Source organism: Labeo rohita, chromosome 16 (assembly GCF_022985175.1).
Source record: "Labeo rohita strain BAU-BD-2019 chromosome 16, IGBB_LRoh.1.0, whole genome shotgun sequence".
Classification (NCBI taxonomy): Eukaryota; Metazoa; Chordata; class Actinopteri; order Cypriniformes; family Cyprinidae; genus Labeo; species Labeo rohita.
The window spans coordinates 30814395-30837144 of NC_066884.1; the positions used below are offsets into that span (position 1 = coordinate 30814395).

At 38.6% G+C, this 22750-nt stretch overlaps 1 protein-coding gene across 1 annotated transcript in view; it reads left to right on the plus strand.

Annotated features, from left to right (window-relative positions):
- Positions 1-2269: 2269 nt before the first annotated feature.
- Positions 2270-22750, plus strand: part of LOC127177872 (F-actin-uncapping protein LRRC16A) — a 426319-nt gene continuing 405838 nt past the window's right edge. Inside the window, exons 1-2 of the mRNA XM_051130392.1 lie at positions 2270-2679; positions 6949-7046. Of these exons, the coding sequence (XP_050986349.1) occupies positions 2640-2679; positions 6949-7046 (138 nt within the window). The 5' untranslated portion in view covers positions 2270-2639. The remainder of the gene's footprint in view (positions 2680-6948; positions 7047-22750) is intronic.

Sequence of the window (22750 nt, forward strand, 5' to 3'; positions counted from 1 at the left end):
CAAGTATCCAATCAAGAAGGGACTGTGATCGAGCAGTAACTCTAGTAGGCTGAGTAATCAACTGTGTAAGATTTAAACTATTAAATATATTTTTTTCTTTATCAGATGATTTATCCAACCAATTCTTGTTGAAATCACCAAGAAATATTATTTCGTTTTTATCAAAAATAGAATTAATGGTAGATAACAGACAATTAAATGACTCCACTGGTGAAGAGGGTGGTCTGTATATGCTTCCAATAGTTATACTCTTAAAATACATTCACAATATAAAGGATGAACTGAGGGTATAATCAACTCAGATACAAGACCAATAGAAACATATATAGCCACACCTCCACCCCTGGAGCACCTATCATATCTATGAAGAACATAGTTGGTTAAATTTATCTCACTGTCTGAAACACCTCTACTTAGCCATGTCTCAGAGAGTGTGACAATATCAGGTTTATTTAAATCAATCCACTCACAAAGTAAATCAATTTTGCGGACAAGGCTTCTAATATTCAAATGAATTATTTTTAACACTTTAACCTCATCCAACCTGAAAATATAGCATAATAATAATGACACTGATCAGGTATGAAATCAAAAAACAACTGAATACAAAAACCACAAAAAAGATAAATCACAACAAGACAAACAAACAACACACATAGAACACATAGAATTTGGTTTACAGTGTTGATCTGCGATTACCATGAAAACGGTGTCACCTGCCGGACGCTCACTGTTGCTTCAGCTGTCATATATCCACATAAAGTGTAAAATATCCACATAAAAGAATATATATATATATATATATTGCATTGTGCATTTTTCTCTTAGAGCGACGATCTGAGTTACTATTGCAGTTCTCGATGCAGCATGAATGACATACAATGGTGACTTTTATCACACTCATGACAGAAAATCTAAATACTGCCCTAACTGCGAAAAGGCAGTGCGATCCAGTATAGCAGATAAACATAGCAGTTTCCCAGAACTCAACACGGTGTGACATCAACTTCACATTCTCTATGGCTGTTTCTCAAACGGAAGGCTGCATCCTCCGGAGGTCGCATTTAAAAGCTCCATACCTCATAAAGAAGATCTTAATTTATAATATCAACAGTTATAAATTTGACCATTTCTCTTAGTGAAGCATAAATTGTTATGATATGCTTATGACTCACAAAGTAATACTCAGTTAACTGAAATAAACTAGGATTGATGACGTATGCAGCCTGCAAATGCGACCTCCGGAGGATGTAGCCTTCCGTTTGAGAAACGGCCTATATCAAAGGGTTCTGAGGGTATACTGCAGGGCTTGGTGAGAAACAAACCGAAATGGCAAGTTGTTAGCCTATATGAAAATCTTGCATTGCAGTCCAGTGTGCAAATGCGCAGCAGTTCGTGCCGCAAACAAGGCAGCGTGTTTTAATAAACTACAACGCCTTATAAACCTCAGATAAGTATGTATTTTAATATGTCTGTTGTTAGATAGTCAGAATGACAGCTCTTGTGTGAACGTTAGGCCTACACCAAAGACAATGCATAGCATTTATTTACTTTTTTTTTTTTTTTAACTTACTGGGCGACCAGGGTAGGCTAATGACAGCCATCAAACCCTGCCAAATAATGCAAAGCATAAATTCATTTATGTTTACACAGAAGTAAGCCCTGTCTAGGCTCTGCCTCGGTACGGGTTGTGTCGGGCGATTAGTTATTGTTGTTTGATGAGAAAAAGATTAGTTGCAAAAAAAAAGCGTTAATAATCCTTTTAACTGCAGCACAGTGGAGGACTATGCGCGAAACCGCAAAGAACTGACGGCGGCACGTTTTGATCTTCGGCTGACCAATCAGCGGAAAGGGGCGTTTCACTCCTGCCCATGTGTAGAAATTGAATATTTAAGATGTTTATTAATTTTTCCACCCCTGAACGAAAAAACTAAAAATCAAGCTGAAATCTTGTTTTTCGTTTTTCTGGAAAAAGTGGAAAAAAAAAAAAAAAAAAAACGAAAAAGGAGCCGTTTTCTTAAGTTTCTTCTTTCAATATTAAAAAAAAAAACGAACGATTTTATTGTTTTATGCAAAAAAAAAAAAATCCAATTTACCATAACATTTGAATAACCTCGTTTAATCACGGCCAATATGTAACTCCAAGATGGAACAACAGATGCCGCTTTTGCTCCATGAAACGCTCATCCTGTAGTCAAGCTTTGTGATTTGTGCCTGGGCTGGGCGGATGTAGTGAGCGTTGGCTATAGGAGGGGCAAATCTAGGCGAATTGAATAGGTCCCTGTTTGTGGTAAGGGGCTTGACCGAAGTCTTGGCATTCTCGCGAGGTGAACCGACAAGTCTTGCAGATCCCATCAATAAGTGGATTTTACTCTACGTACCTCTCGATTTCCCTCCATGCGTGATTTTTTTTTCACCGTCATGCTGATCTGAAGGAGATGCGTCGAGACATTGTATCCAGAGAACAGGGGCAGGGAAATATTGTCACCAAAGTGTCAGAGGCTGCACCTGATATGTAACAAACAGGGATATATATTATTTTCAACGTTATTATTTATGTTTTATATTTCAAACTACAACTATCTGGATTTTGCTTCGTGCACACATTGCACTGGTACACTGGACATAAACCCCACAAAATGAGTCAGGAAATATCAGATGTCCCGAAAGAACTGCTTGGTAAATATCATCATCATCATCTTCTTCCTTTTTTTTTTTTTTTGGTGTGTGTTTGTTCTTAGTGCTTGTTTTGTGAAAGTCATTTATATGCCTTATTCTTATGTACTACTGTTATCTAATGTTATATGGGAAATATAATCTCTATTGTTTTTTTTGTTTGTTTGTTTGTTTTTATTGTAGGCTAAAGTACATCATTACAGTCTTGTAATCAGTTTGGAAATTAGTTGCAGTTAATGCAAATAATGGATATAAATAAATATACAACACTGGTTCCAACATAAAGAAAGCCAGAATGAGAATTAACAGAAGTGTTGAAGACCACAAAATTAATATGTGGTCTAGGTTGCTGAATGTCAAATTGGCTGCTCACATATTCTGGGAATCTGGTCTCTCATTATCAGGATTTCATAGCAGCTATGATTTATCTACATTTCATGATAGCAGCTGTATAGATATATAAGTGGCTAATATGTTATATAGAGAGCTTGACTGATATATGCTAATTTATAGACTCTCTCTCCTTCGGTTTGCTCCCTTTATCAGGGGTTGCCACAGCGGATTGATCTGCACAGCCTGTTTGGCACTTTTTATGCTGGATGCATTTCCTTGCTAATTTCTAAACTAAATAAATTTAAATGTAAACTTGAATGACCACTTCTGCTAACAGGCAAGCTAGTTATTGGCTGATGCAATTAAACCCAAAATGGCCATATTGCATGATTAAAAGAAGCTTGGCTACGGCCAATATAACAGGATGTGACCACTTGTATCATAATTCATCTTAAGAATGTTTGCTACTAAAGCTTGACTTTTGGTTGTAGTTAGAGACTAAACTCTGAGGTCTGGTCTTGATTTTTCACTACAATCAGATGCACAATATAAACTCCTTTATAAGTTCTCCACAATGCATTTTTGACCTGAGTGCATAATTTTCAATAAGTACTCCTGTTTCAGGGTATAAGAAAATGTTTTAGTCAGTGTAATACTCCACAGCATGTAAAAGGTTTTTCTTTGACTTGTGACTACTTCGCTTTTGATATTGTCTCAGCACAGATACAGTCAGTACTCAAAGGGAAGAGAGAGCCAAATGTTAAGGATTTAAAGCAGAATGGGGACTTCATTAGCTATGCAAACTTTTGTGTTAAACAATGAAGTAATTTGCAGAATTTCTTGGGAAAACATGGAAAATGAAATGGGGAAGAGAGAGTACTCTCACTGTGTTACTAGCCAAACACATTGTGCTGAGATCTCCCAGAAGAAGGAATGGCATTGTTTTCTGATCTGATGATACAGCAGTGGTTGTCACCTGAATTGACTCTGTGTCTCTGTGTGTCAGTGTGCATGTGCATAAATATGTGGCTTATAATTTTTTGTTCATGCATGCTTGTGCCTTGTGCACATGTATTTGAGCAGATCAATGTGGTACTGTTAATTGTATCGAAGTTGGAAGGTTTCATATTGGAATTTTTTTAATAACCTTCAGCTAGTTAATCTCTATAAAACAACCTTTCATAGTGACCTTGTAGGGGTGGGGGTGGACAGGGGTTAGATCCACATATGAATCGTGATTCAGTCTACTAGCGATTTGCATCGAAGCACAAATTTCAAAAATTTAATCCTAATAAAAATAAAAATAGCGTGATGTTGTTGGAACAAAATGGCAACAGCAAATGAAGGAGAAAAAAAAAACATTCTGCCCCATTTTTGGCAAGGGCAAGTGTTTGGAAAAATATTAATTATTGATCTTTTGTTATTATGGGAAATATTCGGAAAGGGGCAGAAAACGAGCAACGCATTCTACAGAGCCACTAAAGGGACATGGTTAGCCTCTTCCTAGCAGTAGTCTGTTACATTACAGTACATAATATATACTCACTTACCACATGGGACGATAGAGAATGATTTGCAGTTTCTGAACACCACTGACAAACATCTAATCTTGTAAAATATGTGGTAAGTAGTAGGGATGTGACGAGATCTCGTGGCACTTTTCGTATTGTAATACTTTTACGTATTGTAACGCTTATCCTCTTCCGCCAGGAGGGGGCGACAACTGCCCATTTAAAAAAAGTATGTCATTGAATCATTCATTAAGGAGATTTCAATAGTCAATAGGAGATTAATGAAGTGAGACACTGACTGCTTCATTAAATGATTTTTTTGTTGTTGTTTAAATTAATATGTTTTTAAAAGACTTAAGCAATGAACAGTTTGTCAGAACCACTAGTAAATTGTTACTTTGTTTAGTTTTCTAATCTTTTTTTCTCCAGAATCGTGGGAGAATCATGGTCTCCAATTTATTAAAAACAACTGGGATTCTCAAGTTATCCAGAATCGTGAAGCTCTTGTTTAAATGTTGTTTATTACTGCATATAATTCATTAAAATAAAAGTTTAATTTCATAAAGTTCAAAATGCACCTACATTTTATAGCTTTTTGTCTTTTTCAGTTGAATAAAAGACTATTTTCCCAATATATTTCATCATTGATGATTTCTTAAGAAAAGTAAAAAAAATCTTGTCTCGTCTTGTTCTCGTGAACCTAGTCTCATGTTTCATCTTGTCTCGTCTCGTGGGATAAGTGTCTTGTCACACCTAGTAAGTAGGCCTACAGCCATTCTGTGTGACTGCGAATCTCGAAAATAGTGATCGACTGATATTGATTTTTTTTATAACCGATACTGATACCGATTATTTGCATGCTTATGTGCCCGATAACCGATATGCAGAACCGATATTTATTTACTGTTATAAAGTAAATAATTGACTGAGTGAAGTAAGTCTATACTTCACTTTGATTTTTCCTCCTTAATCTTCATATTACAACAATAAAAACTTTTTTTATGTTATTTATAAAATGCATTAGCTGCAACACTAAGCAAAACAAATGTAGAATGTCTAATGTTTTCAAATGGAGAAAATAACTAAAGGACAGGACTCATATCAACTTCATTTTAGACTACAGTTTTATATATACTACCCAGCAGTTTTTTAGAAGTGTAGGTTTGTAAGCTGTTTAATATAAAGAGTGAAGAATAGCTCACTGGATAATGTTAATTCATTGAATAATATTCTCTGAAATATTTTGGAATATAACAAACAAAACATTATATTTTATTGCATTTCTGAACTGGTATGTTATATCAGAATCACTAATATTTTGTCGTTCTAGATTCTGACAAAGCGCTGTTTACACAGAACTATACTCAAACTGCGATCGCTCGCAGAGATAATAAATAATTAATTTTCATAAAGAGGTGTATTAGTGAAATAATGGTTATATAGTAAATGTTAGTATGATTTAGGGTGTTTTAAACAAGTGAATCACCCACAAGATGGCAGCGTTTATCGGTGAATCAGATATTACAAAACCGATAACCAATTATGGTAAAATGCTTAAATATTCGGAAAAATATTGATAAATATTATTATTTCAAAAGTGGTTTCAATGACCTGCATATTAATAACGGCTCCCTGATGCCCACAATTTATTATACTACAGTATAATTACCCAATGATATAACTGTGAGAGAAAGCACTGAAATATATATTTTTCCTTCCATCTATTCCCTTTGGATCTTTCGTAGTACATGATTTCCTTTCCAAATACTGTATGCTAATACATTTCACATTATTCCAGAGCTGGCATCTATGAGCAGAAGTCTATGAGGGTTTAAGGAATTGATTAGCAATGGAAGTTAGGTATAAATGTGACAGCTAGGGACAATCTACACTGTGCCAGAGACATGGACTGCTGCTCATTATGAAATAAATGTGATTTAGCTTTTCCCCCATCCATTTCTCTCTTTTTTTCTTGTCAGATTTATGCTAAAACTTTCAAATTTGTGGCAGCAAACAATAAGGTCTGTGTTCTTTTTTGTTTAGTATTAGAGAAAATCAGCAAATAAGGTTAAGCAGATAGTTGACCTCAAAATAAAAAATTCTGTCATAATTTACATAACCTGTATAAATTTCTTTCTGTTAACAAACACAAAATAAGATATTTTGAAGAATGTGCATTTTTTCCCCATTCTATGGAAGTCAGTGGGGTTCATCAACTTTCTGGTTACCCACATTCTTCAAAAAAATCATCTTTTATGTTCAAGACTTTGGAACAACTTGAGGGTGGGTTGATTATGAAAGAATTTTAATTTTTGGTGATTATCTCTGAAATAATACTGTTAAAAACTGTTTTTGCTAATAGCAAAAATCCTTTTAACAACACTGAAAACTCTAACTCATCTTTAATTCTGCCCATCTCTTTTCTCAGAGAGTGTTAAAGATGCAGTGGGGAGAAAGATCAAGCTGGCAGTTAAGAAGAGAGTTAAACTGGAGATCAAAGGAGACAGGTTGGAGAACAGAGTCCTGGTGCGTCACTATTTTTACACTTTTCTTAATCATTCAGTATTTGTCCATCCTTTTATGATTCCAGCTATCTGCCTGTCCATTTTTCCATCAATCTACTGAAGCATGTTTTGTCTGGCCAAGTAGCCAAAGTACTGTGGTTCAGTGCTATATTTTGTAAGTTAAAAGTCTGAACATACAGTACATGTACAGTACTATGCAAAAGTCTTAGGCCACTAGTATTTTCATCAGCTAAAAAATGGTCAGTTAAAGTCTGTCTTTTGCTGTAGTGTGTCAGTAGGAAATATCAGATTATTATTAATCGTAATAATCTAGTGAGATTTTTGTTTGCACAAGGAGTCTGACAACAGCGAGTGCTCTGCACAGAGATCTGATCTCATCATCATCCAGTCTGTCTGGATTGACATGAAGAAACAGAACAAACAGACAGACTAAATCCAGAAGAACTGTGACAAAGTCTCCAGGATGCTTCAAGAAACCTACCTGCAAAGCTGCAGCACTGTTAAAAGTTAGTTGTAGATCAGTTGTAGATTTGCACTTGTGTAAAAATGCTGTAAAATGAGGATGCTGTCATAAATATATTTTCTTTATCAATTACCTTCTATTAACTAAATGAAATCAACATTTGGTGCGACCATTATTTGTGTTTACAGCAGCTTTTGCCTTAGGTGCACTTGCACAAAATTTTTCAGGTAGCTTTGCAGGTAGGTCTCTTGAAGCATCTTGAAGACGTTGCCACAGTTCTTCTGGATTTACTCTGTTTCAATTTGTTCTGTGTCTTCATGTCATTCCACTGACACACTACAGCAAAAGATAGAAATAACTTACTTTAAACCATTTTTTAGCTGGTGAAAATACTAGTGGCCTAAAACTTTTGCACAGTACTGTATAATATACAGTTCATTAATATTACGTTGTCTGTTTTCGCTTGAACTGATTTGCTGAAATTAAAATGTGGGTAGTAATACGTGAAAGCAAAAGGGATTGATGCTTGCATATTATTTCTGCCTGCTACTGTCGTGTCATGATTATTGGTTGTTTTTACTATTGTTATACCTATTATGTAATTTCTAGAGGTTTTCATTTGTTTGTGTATTTTTTTTTTTTTTTTTTTGTTTTTTTTTTACCCCAACACTTGCACTCATACATACACACACAGATGTACAAACGTACAAACGCACACACGCACACAAACATACACATTAGGAATGCTAAGATTCACCAATTCGCATCGTTGAATCGACATAAAAGTTAACGATGCGATGCACACTTTTTTAAATTGACGCATCGGACACAAGTTGGCATTTGCATCGCTCATCATTTCTAATATAGTACTGCCACTCTGTAGTAAACATGGAGTACGTGTGATCACATAAGTTAAAGTAAAAAGCAAGCGTGCATTCAAAAGCGATTTACATGCCCTGCATATTAATAGCAGCTCCCTGATGCCTGCAATTTATATAAAGTATAATTACCCAATGATATAATTGCGAAAGAAAGTACTGACATGTATTTTTTTTTTCCTTTCATCTCTTATTTATTTCCTTTAGGGGTTCCGTAGTACATGTCATTTCCTTTCTGAATACGGTATTTGGATTCGATATTGAATTGCTAAGCTGAACTTTTTTCCCAGTGCATCGTATTGCACTGAATCATGTTGCATTGAATCGAATTGGAATCGGATCGTACTGCATTGTAATAAGGGTTGAATCGTATTGTATCTCATCTGTAGCTGCTTCATATGTAACTTGAATGTATCGTATCATTGGCTATGCTTTGAGATGTGTATTACATCAGCCTCAGTTATGGAGATGCACATTCCTATAACACATACATATACATACACATAACATACACAGGAGTTTACAGAATAGCAGGAGTGGCTGGCCAATAGAGGGTGCTAGGACACTCCCCTCCCTGAGCCTCACATGCAACATAATAATATTAATTATTATTATGTTGGCTTAAGGAAGCTAACATATTGTTATACAATTTACACTTAATATTGTTATTATGATGTTGGCTTGAGAAAGTCAACATACTGATATACCATTTAAAATTAATAATATTATGTTGGCTTGAGAAAGCCAACATACTGAAATGCTATTTAATCTTAATATTCCTCTAATTCTGAGACTAAATTTTCTGACTTACTTCTCCTAGGGCTTTAAAGCGGTCATCGGATGCCCATCATCCACAAGTTGATATGGAAAGTTTATAACATACTTGGAGTAAAATTTAGTGTTGGGTGATATGTTCAATTTTCATATCGTCCTATCATCAGCCTGTGAGATCGCAATACACAATATTGTTTATTTAATTATTTACTTAGTTTAATTGCCTGAAAGTTTACCACCTCCAGCATAAGGCTAAAAGCAGCCTAATGTTTTTAATATGACTTAATTTGTATTTAACAGTTGAACAGAAACATTGTAAGTTACTAATTATAATGCTTAAATTTCCTTAGTTATTCGAAAAGCAGCTACGGAAAACAAGCAAAGAACATTTAAATTATCAAAGAACATTATCACTGACTAGCCTAGGCTAGTCCGAGTTCATGCACTTAAAAAAAAAAAAAAAAACACTTTATAATCAATGAAGCTTTCTATACTGTATGATAAATAAATCTCTTAAGCCTTATTTACACTGCAAATGTTTGCGGAACGTTACGGCTCTGACGTGGCCACTGAAGCTGATCGCAGCCACTCTAGTAGTCAAGGCTTGTTGTTTTTCGCCCCCTATACTGCACACGTCTGCGGCGCATTACGGCTCCGACATGCCACCAGAGCTGATCACGGCCACTCTAGTCAATGCTTGTTTATACTGGCCTGTGTTTATACCGGCCTCTTTTCAAGTCAAGTCAAGTCACCATTATTTATATATCGCTTTTAACAATACACAATTGTGACAAAGTGGCTGTACAGTGTTAAATAGGAAATATTGCATCAGTAATGCATAAGGGCAACAGTGAACAGTCAGTTTTCAGGTAAAGGCAGTTCATCATTGGAAATGATGTCATCATCTAGCTCAGTTCAGTTCAAATAGTATACGATATCGTTTGAAGAAAAAGTGTCCCCATCTAAGCAAGCCAGAGGTGACAGTGGCAAGGAACCAAAACTCCATCGGTGACAGAATAGCCGTCTAGGTGACAAGGTCTTCACTGGGGATTCGTCTCTGGGGCTCATCTAGTCGATGTGGTCTCTGCTGACATTCAGGGCTGTAGAGGTCGTCTCTAGGTGCCGATCCACCGTCTGGACTGGGTACGGACTGGATCCGGGGGGACTGCAGTGACCATCTGATCTGGATACGGGCTGGATCTGGTGGTTAAGGTGACCTCAGAATAAGAAAGAAACAGACTAATATTAGCGTAGATGCCATTCTTCCATATGCACTGAGTACATCAGGTGTTATGGGAAGTGTTCCTGGTTCCGGTTTACCTAATTAATGCAGCCTAACAATCCTTTAACGGATTTGAATTATAGAAATATGTTGCTGTGTTATGTGTAAGCCAGGTTAAAGAGATGGGTCTTTAATCTAGATTTAAACTGACAGAGTGTGTCTGCTTCCTGAACAGTGTTAGGTAGATTGTTCCAGAGTTTGGACGCTAAATAAGAAAATGATCTGCCGCCCCCCGGTTGATTTTGATATTCTAGGTATTATCAAATTGCCAGAGTTTTGAGAATGCAGCGAATGTGAGGGACTATAATGTGATAAGAGCTCGCTCAGGTACTGAGGAGCTAAACCATTTAGGGCTTTATAAGTAATTAGCAAGATTTTAAAATCTATACGATGTTTAATAGGGAGCCAGTGCAGTGTTGACAGAACCGGGCTAATATGGTCATATTTTTGATTCGAGTAAGAACTCTAGCTGCTGCATTTTGGACCAGCTGGAGTTTGTTTATTAAGCGTGCAGAACAACCACCCAATAAAGCATTACAATAATCTAACCGTGAGGTCATAAACGCATGAATTAACGTTTTAGCATTTGACATTGAGAGCATAGGTCGTAATTTAGATATATTTTTGAGATGGAAAAAAAGCAGTTTTGCAAATGCTAGAGATGTGGTTTTCAAGGGAAAGATTGCTATCAAATAGCACACCTAGGTTCCTAACTGATGACAAAGAATTGACAGAACAGCCATCAAGTATTAGAGAGTGTTTTACACTCATTACACGCAGAGGTTTTAGGTCCAATAATTAACATCTCTGTTTTTTCAGAATTTAGCGGTAAGAAATTACTTGTCATCCAGTGTTTTTTTTATCTCAACTACACAGTCTGTTAGTTTTTCAATGTGGCTAAAGCTTTTTTATAGATAGTAGTAGTAGTAGTAGTAGTAGTAGTAGTAATTATAATAATAATAATAATAATAATAATTGTCTTGCTATCGTCAAAGACATCAGCAACAGACGATATCTCTAACAATTGTCGATACACGATACTATCGTCTATCTGCACAACCCTAGTAAAATTTCTCAGTGGTATTGTAAAACAACACCCTTTTTACCTTGTCAAAAACAGCTCTGTCCATAGCGACCCGTTTTAGTGCATGTCCCTTTAAATGCTAATGAGCTACTGCTCACCCCGCCCCTCTCTTCCATTCTTGCATTAAAATAACTATTTTTATTCATGCAGTTATAACTGCTCAAAAACTATTTAAAATACGTGTGTAAATGATTTATTAGTCATTCACAAACATCTTTATAAACCTAATAATAAGTTCTAATAATGGGCAAATCCAGCATTCTGGATGTGACATTTTGCATTATGGATGTGACATATAAATGCTTAGAGAATGTATGTGTTACTAATATACTGAACCATTTGTTTATATTTTAATAAACCCTTGTTGATAGAGTCTAAACATCAGAAAAATATCAGTCTACACTCAAAAAAATGATTCTTTAAACCTACTTAATTCAATTATGGACAGTGGTTCCACACAACCAAATTGTTTTTGATGAACATGAATGAAATTTTTTGAATCTATGCAAACTCTTTGTGTTGTGACAACACAGTTGAATGAGGAAGAATTTATGTGAAATAGTAATGTCCAACCAACTCAATTTATTCACTTCCCTGTAACTTAACCGGTTAAGTTTAGTGAACATGTTTTGGTTTATTAAAAACTGGCCAAATGTGTTTCACTTTATTAACATAAGGAGGTTTGTTTCAAACAACTCATTTAAATTATGGACAGTGGTTCCATCCAATTGTTTCTAGTTACTTTAAATGATTTCTAGTTAAAGTTACTCCCTTCAACAAAGCATTTTTTTGTGTGATTATCTTGCAATGAGTCATAAAAGACAAGATATTTCACAAATGATCAAGTTTGTTAAACAAGAGCAATAAATACAATTACAACCACATTACAAAATTACACAAAATAGCAGAAACATCAAACTACTGTCATTTTCTAATTGGCATATAAAGATAACCAATCAAACCTTATTCCAGGAACAGCAACTGGCTCCAGAAATAACTTCTGCAGTACTCCAAATGTGTACCTGATTTCAGGAGTTCAAGTTTAGTCCATATATCAGTCCCAGCAACATGTTTGTTCATAGAATATACTACTAAGGTCCTGAAGAACTTTATCTTCCAACACTCCAACATCTGCTGGGCTGTCTGCAATGTCTGCACCTTCAAATCTTATGACATAGATTCCCATGAGTCTTCTGGATCACCTCCGGAGTACTGGCAACGTCTGTATCCTAGAGATGATATGTAAAAGGATGAAGTACTCAAATTCTTGCGTATTAACTTTACCATAGCATTTATCATCTTTGAAAATACCCCCCCCCAAAAAAACAAACAAACCAACAAAAAAACACTTACCATATACTCCATAATAACACTGCTAGTGTCTTCATTCAGGTACTTCAATGTCATTAGTCTAAAGATGCAGACAACAACAAAATTTATGAGATTTAGCCTTTACATTTTTCTAAAAATCACACATTTAAAAAAAAAATGTCAGTCATTTATCAATTATTCTGTCTGATCATTTCCTTACGGGAAATACAGGCAAGCAGTTCAGATGGAATTCTAACAAACATTTCAGTGGAAAATGAAACCATAACAGTACTGGACCAGATCAGCACAGAAAGCCACTGTCCTGCAGAGTTTAGCAATATTCCCAATTAAAAGGGATAGTTCACCCAAAAATGAAAATTCTGTCATTAATTACTCACCCTCATATCATTCCGAACCCACAAGACCTTCATTCATCTTTGGAATACAAATTAAGATATCTTTGATGAAATCCGAGAGCTTTTTGACCCTGCATAGACAGTAATGCAATTGAAATGTTCCCAGATCCAGAAACGTAGTAAAGACATCAGTAAAACAGTCCATGTGACATCAGTGGTTCAACCATAATTTTACAAAGCAACAATACTTTCTGTGTGCAAAGAAAACAAAAATGTCGACTTTATTCAACAATTCTTCTCCAAATTGCACCTTCCGCCATTATCGAGAGTAGCTCTTTGCATAACACACGCGTGTGATTCTGCTGACTTGTAGAACATGTATGCGCTGAGCCTTGTTTGCATGCAGAGGAAAGCAATGTGCTTGCATTGTGATACTCTCCATAATGGCAGAATATGTGATTTGGAGGAGAAGAATTGTTGAATAAAGTAGTTCTTTTTGTTTTCTTTGCCCACAAAAAGTATTCTCATAGCTTCGTAAAATTATGTTTGAACCACTGATGTCACATGGACTATTATATCGAAGTCCTTACTACATTTCGGGGCCTTGGAATATTTCAGTTGTGTTGGTGTCTATGCAGAGTCAGAAAGCTCTTATTTTTTATATTTTTTTATCAAAAATATCTTAATTTGTATTCTGAAGATGAACAAACGTGTTACAGGTTTGCCAATCAAGGCTTACTAAAAGTTCTAGGCAGGGATGTTGGAGCTAAACTCCACAGAACAATGGCTCTCCAAGAGCAGATTTGACACGCCTGCCTTGCTTTAGAATGTATTGTTTTTGGGAATGTATTCACAATATCTGCCAGTTTATAATAATACCATAAATTTTATATTTATTATATTAATAAACCTATTCTTATTATATGTCTTATTATATTATGCGTGCCATGACCATAACCTTAAAACTCAGTGGCCAGTGAGACAATGTTTTAAAGAGTATGTACGCAACCACCCTATAATGATAAAAAAAAAAATCCACCCACTGGTATTTTTTAAGCAATATGCCCTTTTTCAAATCAGGTCATTCTCAGCTTCTTGTCGGTGTGACGTCACACCAATCAAGGCCGCTCCCAGGATAGTTAATTGACATGACCTTCTGACCTTAGACCCGCCCTAAATGAGCCAAGTGAGAGCTGAGAACAGTCTGACCAACATTATTGTGTTTACTCCGGTGCAGAGGAAGACAAGAATGTCTCAGATTGAGCAACTGAGGTGTTCTGTTGTTGGATGTAGTAATGATCATAGCAGTCATCATTTACTACCGACATCTAAGCCACTGAAGATGCAGGAGGATTAATGTTACTTAAGTTTTTGAAGGAAATGTGCCCGGCGTTCTACATAAATGCGTCTATGTTCACACTAATCATTCGTGATCCAGCTTCACCTACAGCAGAAGTGAGTATAAGGGTGTTTTTGATGCAAATCGCCTTTCTTAATAATGTGCTAGTAAGAAAGTTTTGCATCGGCTCGTCACTCCACAGAAGAGAGGGGCTGGGTGAGTAGAGCTCATTAGCATTTAAAGGAACATGCAACAGAAAGGGCTGATTTTGACATGGTAAAATGGGTGTGTTTTTTTTTTTTTTACACTACAAGTAAAATTTTAACAAAAGTATGTTACTGACTTCTCATTAAGACCCTAAAGAATCATATCAACTTGTGGAAAATGGGCATCTGATGACCCCTTTAACAAGTTTAAAAAAGTTTTTGTTGAGTGCAGTTGTGTAGTGGGAACCAAGAGGGTTTAATGCTTTGTCCAAGGACTCTTCTTTGGTTTGCAGTCATCTTCATAAGTTTTGCAGTGTGGATCCATCCATTGGCAAAGACGGTTGACACTAATGAACTATGGTTATTCTGTCTGTCTCATATTCTGCACAAATGTGTAAACACATGAAGTACAATTTGTTACAAGAACACCCATATATAGTTTACCAGCAAAGACAAATTCAGTGATCAATAAATTCATTGTTTTATTTGTGTGAATGATGATTAGTGTCATGTATATTATTCCAAAAGGGTGGACATGATCTAGAGCATTTTAAAGTCATAAAATGACTAAAACATCACATTTCTGCTTTCAAACAAGTTTTAAGAAAAGGAATGAGTCAAAATTACCCATTTTATATATATTTTATATATATATATATATATATATATATATATATACACACACACACACACACACACAGTTATACATATGACGAGTTCATTTGCAAAAACAGATAACTGTGTTTTTATTCATTTTCATAAAACATGTTATATTACTTGCAGAATTTTTTTTTTTTTTATCTGTTCTTGCTAATTAACTCTTGATATATACACATATACAAATGTACTCTTTATACACACACACACACAAATACATGCAAACATAATTTTATTAACATATAAATAACATCTAAATATATCTTGGTGTCTTACTTGTTTAGATTTCTAGAAGACACATCAGCTTCTTAACCATCCACCAGTTCACATTTACAACTGCGTGCATTCCTCTGAAAATGAAAATACCCTTATTACTTTTGTTTATAAATAATGAGAAGGCAATACAGCGCTTCACTTACATTAGCCAAAACTTTTTTTCTCCGGCAGTAAAGTTGTGACATGCCTTAATTTCGGCAAAGTTAGGCAGCGATGAAGAAATCCGTGATCAAATGCATGCTGTTATAAAAACGAATAGCAGATAAAATGCTAAATGTATGCAAAAGTCGAATGTGGCATTATTTGTACTTGCTTTCGTGCTTTAGCTAACGCTAATTTTACTGGGACTTGAGCAGCCTAGAAAGAGCAAAGGGAGGTTTTATTTAACTGCCCATATATCATTAATAAGACAGGAAAGCACTTTGAATTTTAATAATTCGCCGCATCCTCCGTTCCACAAGCACACGTACAAATACACTACAGTCCATATGCGCTTTCACATCTCCCAACCGCACGTCATCTATTAACGGCGCAACATACCAGTGTAGACACGGTGTTGCGCTCGACTGCAAAACAACACTAAAAGCATACTAAAAAAAAAACATACAGATATTAAAGACTTTCACCTGACACAAAGAAATCGTCTCAGTTACATCTGTAACCCTCATTCCCTGAAGGAGAGAACGGAGACGTTACGTCATAACTGATGTATTTGGGGTCTGCCTTGGGAGGCCAATCACCTCTGAATTAAACTGGAAAAAGCCAATGTAAATTGGCGAGTGGATTTTGCATGCCAAGCCACTCCCCTGTACATACGGGTATATAAGATGGCGGCGTGCATCCACTCATTCAAATTTAAGCTGAGGAGCTGAGCCGAAACCGAGCCCCCCAGCGCAGTCCCGAATTGTGGCAAGAGGACGTAATGTCTCCGTTCCCTCCTTCAGGGAACGAGGGTTACAGATGTAACCGAGACGTTCCCCTTCAGTCGTTCTCTACGTCGTTACGTCATAACTGACGTATTTGGGGTCTTCTCTGGAAAACGCCACAATTCTGAACTGCGCTACGTGATTTGAGACGCAAATGCTGACAAGCAAGCGTGTCAGCACAGATGAGTCTCAACACGTAACCTTCCCAATGCCCTGAAGGCCAGAAGACCGGGCCTACCAGGGGTGCCAGGTGACTGAAGCAAGCGTTGGGGGGCGGAGACACTTGAGACAGTCAAGTGGAGGAAAATGAAGATGAAGAGAATGGGGAACTTATAGAGAGATAAGGCCACAACCGGGAGAAGTGAAGGAACCCCCTACCGGACACAGTCCAGAAACTCCGTTCTAATCTGAACTGAGGGGGCCAGGAGGATCCAGAGTTCACCAAGGGGAACAACTGGGAATAGCGCACGGATCCAGTAGGAATGGCGCAGCAAGCCGACACCGAGCCGTCCACCCGCAAATAACCTGATGTTACCTAACACACGGGAGGAAACCGGCTCAACGCGTAGGTTGTAAAACCGCGCAAAGGTGTTTGATGTCTGCTAGAGAGGCGCCATGCACCAACGCATGGGAGGAGGCGACACTCTGAGTGGAGTGGGCTCGAACTCACAGGGGGCATGGCTCACCCTGGCACTGGTAAGCCAGGGTGATGGCATCAACCACCCAATGAGCCAACCTCTGCTTGGAGACAGCATTCCCCATCTGCTGTCCTCCAAAGCAAACAAAGAGCTGCTCGGAGTGTCTAAAGCTCCGGGTGCGGTCCACGTAAGTGCGCAGGGCACGAACGGGACACAGCAACGACAAGGCCGGGTCTGCCTCCTCCAAGGGCAGAGCTTGCAGGCTCACCACCTGATCCCTGAAGGGAGTGGTGGGAACCTTGGGCACATAACCAGGCCGGGGTCTCAAGGTCACGTGAGAATCAGCCGGACCGAACTCGAGGCACGACTCGCCGACGGAGAAAGCGTGCAGGTCCCCACCCTCTTGATGGACGTGAGCGCGATCAGGAGCAATGTCTTTAAAGACAGGTATTTCAGCTCGACTGATGCAAGCGGCTCAAAGGGGGCCCTCCAGAGGCCTAATAGTACAACGGAGAGGTCCCAAGAGGGGATGAGGTGCGAGCGAGGGGGATTTAGCCTCCTAGCACCTCTCAGGAACCTGACGATCAGGTGATGCTTCCCGAGGGACAGGCCATCGACCGCATCATGGTATGCATTGATGGCCGCCACGTATACTTTTAAAGTGGAGGGGGACAGCCTCCGCTCCAACTTATCTTGAAGGAAGGAGAGCGTCACAGCGACCGAGCATCTGTGTGGGTTCTCCCGGTGGGAGGAACACCAATCAGCGAACAGACCCCACTTCAGGGCATAGGCCTGCCTAGTAGAGGGGGCTCTAGCCTGAGTGATGGTATCAATCACGGCCTGGGGATGGCCAGTGAGGTCTGCCGAGTCCCGTCCAGAAGCCACACATGGAGGTTCCAGAGATCGGGACGCGGGTGCCAAATTGTGCCCATCCCCTGAGAAAGAAGGTCCTTCCTCAGGGGAATCTTCCAGGGAGGGGCTGTCGCGAGGAGCATGAGGTCGGCAAACCAGGTCCGGGTGGGCCAGTAAGGCGATCTGAGCAGCGTCTGACTCTGACTGAGTCTGAGATGGCGGGCGAGTTGCGACATGCGACGGGAGTGCAAACCACCCTGCCGGTTGATATACGCTACCGTCGGAACATTGTCTGTTCGAATCAGCACATGCTTGTCGCGCAGCATCGGAAGAAACCGACACAGTGCTAGAAGCACTGCGAGCAACTCGAGGCAGTTGATGTGCCACTGCTGTCGAGGTCCTGACCAGGAGCCCGAAGCTGTCTGCCCGTTTCAAACGGCACCCCAGCCCGTCTTGGAGGCATCTGTGTTCACAACCATGTGCCTCGACACCTGACCCAGGGGCACACCGGCCCGTAGGAAGGCAGGGTCTGACCAAGGGCTGAAAAGGCAGCGACATTCCGGGGTAATGCCGACCCGGAACGTGCCGCGGTGCCATGCCCATCTCGGGATTCGGCCATAGAGCCAGTGCTGAAGCGGTCTCATATGGAGCTGAAAAGTTTCAGATAACTCAGCACTGACTGGGTGCGCTTGTTCGTGAGGCGTGCCGACATATTGACCGAATCCAACTCCATGCCAAGAAAAGAGATACTCTGCACAGGGGAGAGTCTGCTCTTCTCCTGGTTGACCTGAAACCCCAGATAGCTGAGGTGCTGTAGCACCAAATCCCTGTACTCGCACAACAGATCTCGCGAGTGAGCTATTATCAGCCAGTCGTCGAGATAGTTGAGGATTCAGATGCCCATCTCCCACAGGGGGGAGAGGGCACCCTCCACGGCCTTGGTAAAGACGCGGGGAGACAGGGCTAGCCCAAAGGGGAGGACTCTGTACTGATATGCCCGACCCTCGAAGGCAAACCGAAGAAACGGTCTGTGTTGAGGAAGAATCGAGACATGAAAGTAAGCGTCCTTCAGGTCGATGGCTGCAAACCAATCCTGGTGGCGAATGCACGACAAAATGCGCTTCGCTGTCAACATCCTGAACGGTAGCCTGTGGAGCGACCGGTTCAGAACCCGAAGATCCAGGATAGGTCGTAACTATAGAGGAAAAACAACTTGTCATTCTCTCTTTTCCCCTCGGCTCAGAGTTTATATCCCACACTTCTGGCTTTTTTCCCTCAGAATTAACAAACTCACTAGCTTTCTTAAATCGCGTTATAAAGTCCGAATTAGGAGATATAAACCTGCATTTGTAAGGGGGAAAAAAGTCAAAATTGTAAGATAAAATTAAAAATGTTATGTAAAAATGTTAATAGTAATAGGTTTAAATATGGCTGGGCGATATGGGCAAAAAAATTATCACAATAATTTTTCCAATATCAGTCGATATCAATAATTATCACGATAAATGTCAAACCTCTATTTCAGTTTATTTTAGATTAAAGTCAGATTTTTGCTCCAAAGTAAAAGTTGTAGAAACCAGACCATTAATTTTCTTTAACAAAATAAATATCTAAATAGAAAAATTAATTTCTGCATGTTCTAATGAGTTATATTGTTTCAAATCAAGAAACAGGTTTTGGGTTGTCTGATAAATGATGATGATAATGATAATAATAATAATAATAATAATAATAATAATATCACTTTTTTTTAAAGTAGCTTGAGGATGCAGAGGTAATTTTTTGTTCATTATCAGTAACATCTGTAAAAAATTGTAGCAACCTCAGTTTTATATGGTTAAATTTATTCTGACACAGTTTTTTTTTTTTTTAAGCATTGGTCTCCCATAGCAGCAAGCATACATTTTAAATCATGATAAACAGTTAAAACCACACATAATGGTACCTCAATACCTGCATGGTAAAATATAACTACATGGTTTTATAGGTAGCCTATTTGTATGAAAAACGGTAGTCTAAAAACATTCACTATAAATGCACACATGCTATAGCTTAATCACAAATACACACATACTATAATTATATACCATTATTCCTGTAATAAAATTCACTGTGAATATCCCACATTGCTGCCACAATACCATGATGCAGTGAGTGTTACTACAGTAAATCCATGGTAAATGATGGCGATGTGTAGATTGAAAAGCCTTCTGACTGTCTCGTTGCACACAGCTTTAAATTAGTTTGAATCACAGAGTCATTTGTGTTCATCGCTGAATTCAAGTGCTTCACACTGGATCTCACAGCGCTGTTTAGTGGTCGCGTGACAGAGACGCACATGCTCTAGCGCTTAAAACAACTTCGGGTATATCTTGCAAATGTTGATGTAAGAAATAAGTCACACGTATTATAAGATTTGTTAAAAGTACTACAGTCAGTCAGAACTAGTTTTGTGGTTTCTCACTTGAATAGAAGAGTCTGGAAGTTATCATGGAAATGTCAGCCCCTGAAGAGATGGACAATGGAGATGGAAAAAAGACTTATTAGTGAAACCCATTCCTATAGTTGTCAGCGGACAAAAAGGAGATTGTGATTCAACTCCAAATACACCATCCAAAGCACCTCTGCCGAAAAAGCATGCAAAAGGTGATGCAACGGATGACTTGACCTTAAGTCAGGTACAGCAAAGCATTATTCAAATAATCAGACAGTCATCCAAAGAAATAAAAGACATGGTAAAAGAAAATTTGAACAGCATCAACCTGTTAAAGGAAGCACTGGAAGTGGTGCATTCAGAAATATTCGACATTCAGAAGGAGAACGAAGATTTGAAAAGCAAAAATGAAGCAAACCTGAAGCGCATCTCTGAATTGGATGACAGACTAAATAATCAGGATCGGTACTGTCGGAGATGGAATCTACGCTTGGAGGGGCTGACCGAGTGTGCGGAGGATAACGTCAAGGCTCGGGTAATGGAAATCTGCAAAGAGGTGGTTGTCGAGGAAGATTGTAACTTCGTGGCTAGTAATGTGGACATTGCTCACTGAGTTGGAAGATCCTACGCAGACAGCGGCAAGGGAAAGAAACCATGGCCGGTGATAATAAGATTCACTTCCAGGACAGCGCGGGACCTCACATGGAAAGGAGCAAAAGGAAATGACTTTCTCAAGAAGAACAAGATGTACTTCAAAGAAGACCTTACAATCAAAGACAGGGCTGCTCAGAATCTCCTTTGGCCATCGATCGACAAAGCACGGAAAGAAGGCAAAAGGGCCTTTTTTGTTGGAATCAAGGCAATAGTTGATGGTAAAGAAATCAAGAGTTAAACCATTACTCTCTGTACGGTGGGTTTTGAATCTGAAATTACTGTAACACGGAAATTCTGTTTGCTTTACTAGGGTACAATTCTTTTAAAATGTAAAATGTTTTTTTTTTGTTTTTTTTTTTTTGTTTTTTTCTTAATTAATAGGCTATCCAAGTGTAATCTGATATTAAGTCTACGAGACGTTATTAGGGGCCAAGCACCGAAGGTGCGATGGCACCTATTGTATCCGTTGGCATTCTTATTAGGGGCCAAGCACCGAAGGTGCGATGGCACCTATTGTATCCGTTAGAATTCTTATTAGGGGCCAAGCACCAGAGGTGCGGTGGCACCTATTGTATCCGTTGGCGTTATTATTATTAGGGGCCAAGCACCGAAGGTGCGAAGGCACCTATTGTATCCGTTGGCGTTCCTATTATTAGGGGCCAAGCACCGAAGGTGCGGTGGCACCTATTGTATCCGTTAGTGTATTCTTCTTCTTCCGCCGCAAGTCTATGGCAGCCCATAGAACCGCTTGCGGGAAAGTTGTATAATTTTGCACACTGATAGAGGACAGTCCCAACATTAACCATAGCAAGTTTGGAGTCTCTAACTCAAACTCTCTAGCGCCACCACTTGTCCAAACTTTCAAAAGATTTATGCTAATAACGTTTGAACCGTAAGCCACACAACAAAAATTCTTTTTTCCTCTGATTCCTTGGCTTATGCCGAGTCGAATGGACACCAAAATTCAAAAATCGTATGGTTTAGTTTTTTCGCTATTCTCAATTTTTCGTAAAACCTACTTTTTCGAACTCGTCCTAGGCCGTTGCACCGATTATCACAGAAATTGATCCAGATCATCTTCAGACCACGCTGGCAAAAAGTTATGGAATTCAAGTCGATTCGTCCAGCCGTTCACGAATAACACGCGAAAGAATTCTACGAAAAAAGCTAGCAAAAATCAATGTGAGGCTATATCTCCGTAACAGTTTGGCATATTGACACCAAACTTGGTGTGTGTTATAACAAGCATGACCTGAGGCTGACTGCAGTGTTTCGGTCCAGTGCCCCCTAGTGGTCAGGAGATACGAAAAATGGCTATTTTTCTTTATAACGTCTGAATGATTTGTCCAAAAATCACAAAACTGGTCTCTTTAGATTCAGTGTGTCATACCGAGTCGAACCATATCCAATTTTCCCATGTCAGCCATTTTGGGTGTCGGCCATTTTGAATTTAGCTTTAAAATGCTGTATCTTGAGAACAGATTAGCGTATCGTTTCGACATTAATTACAAAAATGTTCGGCACCATGCCCTGAATGTACATAATAATTTTTGGGCCAGCGCCACCTTGTGGTCA